Raw genomic sequence first — 10,120 nt, 5'->3', positions numbered from 1 at the left:
CAGGTTGGTCTTGAACTCACAGAGATCCGCCTGCCTCTGCCTCCCGAGTGCTGGGATTAAAGGCGTGCGCCACCACCGCCCGGCCCCAATCACACTTCTAGTCAGACCCCTGCCCTTAAAGAGACCCGTATACAATGGGATTCTTCCCAACCATGCTAGGGGGCACACAGCACTACTGCCCCAGACCCTGTTGTGGAAACTGAGGCCCAGAGATGCTTCCTCTACTGCTACAGCATGTTCACATACTCCCTGCCTTCTCTGTGGCATACTAGGGAAGCCAATCTCTAGGCACCAGTTCCCTAGGGCTCCCCTGCCTGGTGGCCTCTGAATTCAGCCAAGAGAAGGACCTGGAAGGTAGAGAGGAAGTGAAGTAGCTCCTCCCACCCTTCACCACACCATACTATGACTCTGACCTCAGTTAATCACCATGCCTACAACCTTTACCATTACCTGTGCCTTAGCAGCAGGGGGTGCCAGACCCCATTTGTTTCAACAGCCAACAGGTCTCTCCCATCCTTGCTCGCAACTTTGGGACCTCAGGAATTCTTACTTAAACCATCTACACCGCAACTGTTCCCACCACATTCACTGGTTGGCCCGGAGGCCTGGCTTAGAACCCTAAGTCTCAAGGACAAAGCGTGCAGGCAGAATCAGAACCCAGACTGTGGGCCTCCACAGCTCCTGCTCACCCTGCATCCTATTCTGTTTCTCCTGGCCCTTGCCTGCCCGCAGCCTCTTCAAGAGTCCCCTGGACGGCCCCCAGAGAACCAAGTGCTGTACCAATCCCCATGTGGACCTGTGGATCCTCACAGAGCCCGTGAAATGTTCTGTTACTTGATTCCTCTTCACCTTCAAAGTATTTTTACAGCGGGGATTCACATCCTTCCTCCTCCACCGCATACATCACAGACTCCTTTCATCAAGCTGACCTCACACAGGCTCCCTCATGTTCCCCCTCTGCACAAAGACCTTATCCATAATACAAGCCAGGGCTGGGTATGATGGCTCGTGCTTTAAATCTAGCACACACAGAAGGTGACCAGGGCAGCTCCAACAAACGGTCCACTGCTCTGTGGCTTCCTACCTGACACTTAGCAAGCGTGCAACCACTCTGACATTCCTTCTCTGCTCCTATCCCCAACTCACCTCTGGTGCTTAGCTCACACCCCGGTAGTTCCTGTTCTAGACTCAGAGCCTACAGGCTGCCCCTAACCTTCCTTGAATATCCTCACTGCTCAACATCTACTTTCTAAGCGTGAGCCAATCTAACTTAGAAACACCCGTGCAAAAGACCCAGAACATAGCATCTGCATAGAAAACCCAGCTGCATTTTCAAAAGCTCACAGTACAGCATCTGCATAGCAAGTACAACTGCATTTAAAAAGAATACAGTTGTATCTCTTGGTATTATAGGGAACAGTACAGAGCACTCCTATACTCACCCATGAATACCAAAATTTGCAGTGCTCAGGTCCCTTATATAACAAAGGACTATACATATATGGTAGATACACGCATGGTATACTTCTACTCAAGTTCATATTGTTTATAATTCCTAACTGATGGTTTGAACAAGAATGGCTCCTGCGTTTGAATGCTTGGTCCCCAGTTGGTAGGGCTGTTTGGGAAGGATTAGGAGGTGTGGCCTTTTTTGAAGAGGTGTGCCACTGGGAGCAGGCTTTGACATTTCAAATGCCCATGCCATTTTGAGTTAGTTCTCTCTGCCTCCTACTTGTGGATCAAGGTGTGAGCTCTCAGCTGATTCTGCTGACACGCCCTTGCTCTGCCACCATGGACTCTAATCCTCTGAAATCGTAAGCCCAAACCACAAGTTGCCTTGGTGAGGGTATCCTATCAGAGCAACAGAAAAGTAGCTAACAGACCTAATATAATAAAAGGCTATGTAGTCATCAGGGTGTCATGTTTAAAAGGATGGTGACAAGAAACGAAGCCTCATCAGCTTGGATGCATTGTTTTCAAATATTTTCCAATTTCAGTTGGCTGAGTCCATAGATGCAGAGCCCACATTGATAATATGCTCACTTGATAAATGGACTTACTTCAGAAGTACAAAGAAGTTGAACACTAGGGAGTTTAGTAATATGGATTACTATACAAATAATAATACACCAGCCAGGTGTGGTGGCATTCACTGTAATCTCAGTAATCAAGAAGCTGAGGCAGGAGGATGGTGATTTCTAGACCAGTCTAACCTACACAGAAAGATCCTGTCACAGAACACCACCAAAAACCCAAATTGTACATCACACCAGTAAGTGATGCATCCCATCAACACTCCAACATTTGATAAAACTGAACGATTACTCCTACTCAATATCAGAGAACCAGGAGTCAAAGCAAGTTACGTTAGCCAAAAACAACAACACACAACACCTCACTCTTACCCAACAGAACTCAGGAAACATTCTCTGAGGAAAGGCCAATCTGTTCCTCGGTTTCCACAGCAGCCTAAGCAGAAGGAACTGCCAGTGTGGAATGCAGAACCACCCACATGAGCTCCGGGCTTCATTTGCCTTCTCCCAGGCTGGAAGCCTCATGACGATGACTTATGGCCAGTGCATGGAGTAGATGATGTGCATCCCACATCCACCGCAGATACACGGACAGTGGGACAGAAGGCACTGGACGCACACTAAATTAGAATGACGTCATCTCACTTCTCAGCAGGAGAAGTCAAAGTTCAAAAGAGGGAAAGGCCTTTCCATTGATGTCATGCTCCAGCAAAGCCCACCCTGCCCTGAGGCCCTCAAATAACCATCAGCCGCACACAGGGTCACATGTCATAGCCAATATGGTTCAGCAAGCCAGAACAGTGTAGCCCAAACTAGTTCCTCAAGGCTACTAAGCAAACATGGCCCTGGCCAGGCCCCTCGGACAGAGTCACACTGGCTGGGCAGGGTTCCTGCATGCCCTGCTGAAGCTGAGGATGACTTCAGCAGAGGGGCCTACAGCTTTCCTCCTGAGCCTTGTGGCTGGTGCCCACATGGATAAACATCCCTCTCGGCTTGCCCAGGCATCTATCAAAGAATTACTTATGTCTCTGGAAGTGAGTGTTTAGAAAAGGCTCCCCACCCACCTGGGCTTGGCAGGGTGCGGCCTGGCTGGACTCTTGGGCTACCCTTTGGAGAGGGCTACCCTTCATGGAGTGGGCATGCCTCTCTTCTACTCCAACCTGAGAGCTTGCCCCTGTCCAGCAGAGAGGCTGAGGCCACAAGGAGGCAGGCAGCATCCCAGGATAAACGGAGCAGGGTGACATCAAAGCCCAGCTTCCAGATCCAACAAGTGAAGCCTTCAGCTCTCTCTGGCCCTTCGTCCAGGGTGTTCTGGGCTCCTGCCTCACTTCCCTCTGACAGGGCAGATATTTCGTTTATGAGGAACTGGATTCTTTCCTTTCTCAGGAAGAGAGGGCTAAGGGAGAAAACAAGGGGAAGAAAACAGGAGGAGAATGTGAGAGCGGGGAGCTGCAGGAGGAATGTGGGAACCAGAAAGAGGGAGCCTGGAGGCAACTACAGGAAGTGCCTGGGTCCAACAAGCAGCCAGATAGTCCCCAAAGTTTGTACAGCATGTGAGTTTATAGCCCTGAGCACTTGACTCTTCAACATTATAGACCTCCCCAAGGGCTCCATCCCTGAGCCCAGGGTCCCTTTGCCTTTTGGAAAGCCTGAGCATCACTGCACCTCATGGCACCATGCACTAGCTCTGGGGTTGGCTGTCAGCAGCTTCTTTCCCCAAAGCCCTTGAGTTGACATTCTCTGTCTCTCAGCGACCAATATCATCCATCCCTCAGTTCCCTAACCACACAGCTAAGCTTCTGACTCTTACACGGATCTCCACCTATGACCTGGCTCCAGAGGTCACCAACCCATTTGACAGCAGGGCAATGTCCCATCCTCAAACTACAGATCAACTCCAAGGAAAAAGTAGTAGCCTCATACACCTGTCCCTGGACAAGTGTTCAAGCATGCCACACTCTACCCCATCTTACAGCGACAGCAGTGAAGTCCTGCCCAGGGTGCCGGCCATCCCTTCCGCGACACATCCCGGCAGTCCTCCAGTCCTCCAGTCCTCCACCTGCTCGCTCAGAGGCTTTTGCTTCCTTCATTACTCTGACATTACCCAAGGGCGAAGACCATGCCTCTTTCCACCATTTCCCAATGTGTGACACAATGTATATTAACAATACATTGTCAATAGTGATTAGTCTACTAAGCGCCTATAAGAAAGGCTTGGCTCTACAAGTTCACTAAGAACAGTGGACTGGGAATGATGGTCTGAGAGGTTGGCTGGAGGAAGGAGGCAGCAAGGACAAAACAGTGAGTAAACTTTCTTTCTGTATTCATCCACAGTGAGTGCCTGCTATGTACCTCAAGAAAGAAGTCACATTTTGCAGTGACTTCTTTGTTGCTGACAGTTCAACTTTGACCAAGTGTCCAAGAAGACAGGTAGTCACTGATGGGGGAAGTGAGCTTCCTGGAACAAACAGGGGTGCATGCGCTCACCAGCCCATCTCCTCTCCTCCTCCCACTAAGCAAGGAAGTAGCAGCCCCCGGTTCTACTCCTACCACGTGCAGGCGAGGCTGCCTAGCTTGTGAATGGAGAAGGGTTCCCCTTGCTTCTAGGGAACAGACAGCACATATGGCCTGGCTCAGGAAACCCAGGCTCCTTCTTAAAGACTTTGAAAGGGAGAAAAGGTGCTAGTTAAAGGGCCTCCAAGAATTCCCATCTCACAGATGATACCGCTTGGCAAGACCGGGAGCAACCAGCAGTGATGTCTGGCACCTGGGACAGCTCAGGCTTTCCAGGCTACTCCTTGCTGGCTATCCCAGGTCCAGGTAGTTCTCAGGGCTGTGAAGCGGGGTCAGCTAAGGAGACCCTCCCCTAGACCACTCCAAGAAGCCTGTGTGTGAAGAAGGCACAATGCTGCCTCCCTGAAACCCTGACCAGCCTCAAAGCAAATCATCTTTTAATTCTTAAACACCAAGTATTTAATTTATGCTGTACCTCAAATGTCAAGTCCACCTCCCAACACATAGCTTTGAAACCACGTAAGGAGGCCTAACACTTTCCATATGGTGAAGACATGGGGCCTTTTAATTGTGCCAACTGGTATCATTCAAGGGTAATTCCCCTGGAATCCAGAATTCAGGCAGCAGCTGGATCAGCCCCCAATCTCATCACCCAACTCCACCAGGGCCCCATGCAGCATGCCTGCACCCTCCTAATCTTCCCTAAATATCAAAATGTGCTAGGTGCCCCCTAATCAAATTACCAAAGTGCCTGGCAGCCGCCTTTGATCTACAGGGGGGCTGGCTTGGCCCCAAGCCCCCAACCTATTTCTGCAAGCAGTTTTGCTGTAAAAGAACAAAAGGATCATAGTGCACGGAGTAAAGGTTGTTTTGAATCTAGTTACACACATGCACACATGCATGTGTGCCCACGCTCACAGTATGGACAGAAGTACCTAGGGAGCTTCATCGTCCAGCCACCGCTCACCTAGGATTTCCACTGGTTGGTCTCTTACTGCCTGCTGTCTCTTGGAGATGAATGTGCTTTAGCCTCTAATTCTGCTCAGTACATGCGTCTCAGGCATGCACTGGCTCCGTCTACTGTTCTTCGTTAACAGTGCCTTTATGTTTCCTGTCATTCACCACCTCTCTCCTTTGAGTTTATAGTCCCTTGTACCTCATCAAACATCCCCAGAGAGGCAAAGCCCAGACCTTAACCTGGGTCTCACCAGGTGAGCCAAGAGTGGAAGGATGTAGGGGGAAGAGCACAAACATCAGGGCTCCTCCATAAGCATCACCCTCTCAGCCTGGGCTCTACGCTTTTCCAAGATTTATCTACCTCCACTGACAGGGAGGAGAACATGACTGGGCCCATTTTACAGATGTGCTTATCAAGATAAAGAGAGTTAAAGTGACTTGCACAAGGTGACAAGCTACAGTGCAGAGCCTGACCTCAGTCATTTCGATATGTTGGGGGGTAGGCTGAGCTGAGCACTTGCGTGGCTACCCTCACACCCTAGGGCGATGCATGCAACCCGGATCCTGCCCCAAATATGGGGCAGGTAGGGCTCTTTGCTTCTTCCTCCCCTGCAACTGGTTCATGTGGACATGGTGGCAACTGTCTGTGCCCCTCGCTGGGAATCAGGCAATGCTAGGCTTCACACACACTGACTCTAGAAAGGGAGACAACTTAGTCTACCCCAGCTGGCTGCAACTCCAGAGGGTTATGGGGAGATTAAGGTAATAGAAGCAATGTGCTTGGCACATACAGGCGCTCAGGCAACAGTAGACTTCACAGCAATAATAATGTTGTCAGTTGGATAAGTCAGTAATGTGTCCCCAGCCACTTTGGTGGCAGGACAAGTAGAGAAGCGGACACAGAGGCCTTCACCAAGATAGGCCTGGTACTGGCTATAGGAAGCTGCCAGCCCTGGAAGCCTGCAGACTGCTGGAGTCCACACCCATCAACATCCTGATGATATCATGGAAGGACCTGCCAGCCACCCCTCCCATGCCAGTGGGACTCAGGGAAGCGAGAGAACTGAAATGGACTCACCACTGGCCTGCCCAGCACCCTCACTGTCCCCACCATTTCAGCACTCATTCTTACCCCTCCCAACTACGACCACTTGAACCCGGTATTTTTCCCTGTATTGGCTTTGAACTCACCTCCCTCTTTCAACTCTGATTCATCTTAAGTGATAACATCCATGAAATCATGTGTTTGATGTCCTAGTTATTTTTTTCTCTGATTAAAAAAGATAGATACCTATAAAGATTAAAGACTTTCCCCCTAAAGACCACCTGAAGTGCTTCACGGGCCACCACCAGCGCGACCCCACACTTTGGCTCGGCCCGCTCCTTTTCTAGGGCTGATGCCTGGCCCCACTACGGTGACCACCACAGGTTGGAACCCAGGCATCCAGATCTGTTATTAAGATCCACTCTCAAGGAAGCAGAGACCTCCCCCCGGCCCCCACTCAACATCTTTGATGGCTGGGCCCACCCTCTTAACTATCCAACACATGTCACACTGATGGCTCTATGCCCCACATCTTCAAAAGGACTTTGAACAAATATTAATGACCCCTCCTTTTCAGAGAGGGGGGTGAGCCAGGAAGGCGAGCAAGCACCATCCATCCCATGCTGTCCTCAGCTGGGGGAAGAAACCAGGCAACGAAATTCCGTGACTTCAGCAAAGCCACAGGCTTAAGCAGGGGCCCCCTCCCCCTTCTTCATTTCCCCCAATGGCAACTTTTACTGGCTTGCATTCCTCTTGCTGGGAACACTACTATTTAATTAAAAACGACAGACTTTTGTTTTCCTCTCCTTCTTCCCCCTCCCTCCCATCCTCCCAGCCTGGATGCCAAGGAGACCCACCAAAAACATGCGGGTAACATTTGTTATGGCTTTGAAGATAAAAGTCAATTGAAGCAAGCCCTCGCTGTATTTCAAGTTTCCCCTCTAGCATGGAGTAAAAGCTGCCTGGCAGTTTAGGAAAAAAAAAAGAGAGAGGAGAGAGAGAAAGAGGAGAGCGACAGAGCCTAAATAAATGTCATTCTGCAAGAATACTTTATGAAAATAAACAGGCTGAAAAAAAAACACAAAACCTGATTAATGGAAATCCTCTCTGTTGGTCTGTATTGAGCTCCAAATGCATCTGCTCATATGTCTAAATTGGATTGTTTTCATTGGTCTTTAGATAAATAAGTACATCAAAAACTAGGAATGGTGGGGGAAGGAGAAGTTTGTGGTTCTGTTAAAAGGCTCTAAATGCAGTGCCTCCACCCCCTGGGCCCAGTTCTGACCTTTCTACTAGGGTAGCAGCCCCAGTCCCAGTCAGCCAGCAAACTGGAGGGCCAGGAAGAGAAAGCCTGAGCTACACAGTAGAGAGTGAGTTTATCCCAGAGAGAGAGGGCATTTAACACAACACATACACATGCATGAACACGCACACACGCAAGCACACGCACATGGTGACAAGCATGCCACCTCCCTGCAATGGTGCTGCCAGGTGCCACCACCCAACCACACACACACGCCATCTCCCTGCAATGATGCTGCCAGATGCCACCACCCAAACACACACACGCAAGCACACACACACACACACACACACACACACACACGCACAAAGACTCCACCAGCCTCACCCAAAGAACAAGACCAAAGAACTAACCAGACCTGAGGCTCGATCTGTTCCCTCTCCAAGTTTAAAAAAAAAAAATTAAATGTCACATCAAAAAGTTGATTCATCCTTTGATCCTCGGCTTGCAAGAGTTCCACGCAGACCATCTGAAAGCACTGTGCAGAGTGCTGGAGCTCACAGGACATCTGTGAACACCAGTCCCAGGCCAGACACAGGGGCTGGACTCACTCACTCCCCCATCCCGCTTGCTCCCGCAGAACAACTCTAGCCTCAATACACCCCTGGGTGTAGAAAGAGGTGTACCCAGACCACCATATGAAATCCCCCACCCTCCGCCCCTCCCGCCTCTAAGGGCCACTCTAAGGGAACAGCCAGGTCTCAGTGCCTTCAAACTCTACACTCAGATGGCAGATGGCACTGATGAATGCCACAGACACAGTTGGAGGTGGCCACAGATCCTGGGCCAGCACAGCTCTGCCCTCTACCCAGACACTCCTGCCTGCCTCTAGTCCTAACCCCTCCCTGTGGAAAAGCTGGCCATAAAAGCAAAGCAGAGGAGCCCCCCCCCCACGCACACACACAACAAAGCACAAATTCCCCACCCACTGGACCTGTACCACCTCCTCCCTGGCACTTCCTCCCCAAGCAACTCTCTGTGCCCAACTGGGTGGGAGATGGGTGCCAGATTGATCGACAAGAATCCTCCAAAGTATGGGGTACAAGTAGGGCTGGTGGGACACACTGAGAAGGGATTTGGGGACCTAGACAATGTGCCAACAGGATGCTGAAAGTTGTGGGGGGAGGCGGTTCGCAGACCCTCTCCAAAACTGAAAGGGTGGACCAAAGTGGGGGCCATACCCGAGTGCCTCGACCAACAGTGCCTGCCAATCTCAGCTGTCGGGGTCCTGAGACGCTGCCTGGACAGCGCTGCCTCCCGATCCACTCCTCGATGCCTTTCCTTGCCCAAGCAGCGCTCACAGCAAAGCTGTCACCTGAGGCGGGAAGAACACGAAGACCTTGAGTCTGGGCCCCCCCGCAGCTGGCAAAAAGTTACCTGAGAATGAAGGGAAGGAGACAGAGAGGCACAACCCGGAGAGTAAAGACTTGGCAGGAGGGTCAAGCGCCGGACGGAGCAGAATCTAAAAGAGGAAGGTAGCCAAGAAAGGGGCTTGGCGAGATCCTAAGTGCAAGGATTCAGAGGGTGAAAAGGAGTGCGCAGTATTCTGAGTGAAGGAGTTAGGGGATCGGAGGAAGGAGCGCGGGAGTCAGGACTGTGGAGAAAAAAGCTGAGGGTCAGGAGAGGGGGTGCAGTGGGCGCCGAGGCCAAGTTCTCCAGAGAAGGGGCTGGCGGCCAGAAGGAAGGTGCAAGATATTGGGGGTCTGAAGAGAAGACGCCACCAAAGTGGATGGGTTTAGGGTCAGTAGTGAGAGCACTGGGCTATGGGGAACGAGTAAAGGGACAGAGGGGCCCCAAAGAGCGCTCCCGGGGCGGGGCTGGGGGCTGGGGCAGTCCTGGTAATGAGATCCAGCGGCTGGGCTGGCCGCGCCACCTCCCTCGAGCCCCCCCTCCCCCGGGCCGGTGGCCCGCGCTCCTACCTTCCGGGCTCTCCCTGCGCTTGCACACGGCGGCTGCGGGAACATCGCGCGCGGTGGCGGCGGCGGGAGCCGGAAAGAAAGGAGAGGGAGAGTTAGCACCGGCTGGAGGACGCGGGGCCGCGGCCGGCGAGCGGGCGGGGGACACTGACCCGGCTTCGAGTGAAGTTTCCCCATGCTGGGGAGCGGCGGCGGGGCGTCCTAAGCCATGCGTCCGGCCACCGACCCCGCGCCAGCCTCGCTCGCCTCCTCTTCACAGTCCCCGCGCCGAGCGCAGCCCCAGGAGGCGTCGGGACACCCTCCTGCCGCCGTCGCCGCGGCCGGACTGACGCCCGGGCGCGCCGAGCCCCCT

At 52.1% G+C, this 10,120-nt stretch overlaps 1 protein-coding gene across 1 annotated transcript in view; it reads right to left on the bottom strand.

Annotated features, from left to right (window-relative positions):
- Positions 1–10,105, bottom strand: part of Nkd1 (naked cuticle homolog 1) — a 66,948-nt gene extending 56,843 nt beyond the window's left edge. The window contains exons 1-3 of the mRNA XM_005367041.2: positions 9,921–10,105; positions 9,772–9,804; positions 9,034–9,167 (exon numbers count right to left, since the gene is read on the bottom strand). Coding sequence (XP_005367098.1) covers positions 9,034–9,167; positions 9,772–9,804; positions 9,921–9,945 — 192 coding nt within the window. The 5' untranslated portion in view covers positions 9,946–10,105. The remainder of the gene's footprint in view (positions 1–9,033; positions 9,168–9,771; positions 9,805–9,920) is intronic.
- Positions 10,106–10,120: the final 15 nt, after the last annotated feature.

The sequence above is a fragment of the Microtus ochrogaster genome, unplaced genomic scaffold, assembly GCF_000317375.1.
Source record: "Microtus ochrogaster isolate Prairie Vole_2 unplaced genomic scaffold, MicOch1.0 UNK15, whole genome shotgun sequence".
Taxonomy (NCBI): domain Eukaryota; kingdom Metazoa; phylum Chordata; class Mammalia; order Rodentia; family Cricetidae; genus Microtus; species Microtus ochrogaster.
The sequence above is the reverse complement of the archived record's forward strand: the minus strand, read 5'-3'. Positions and strand labels throughout refer to the sequence as shown.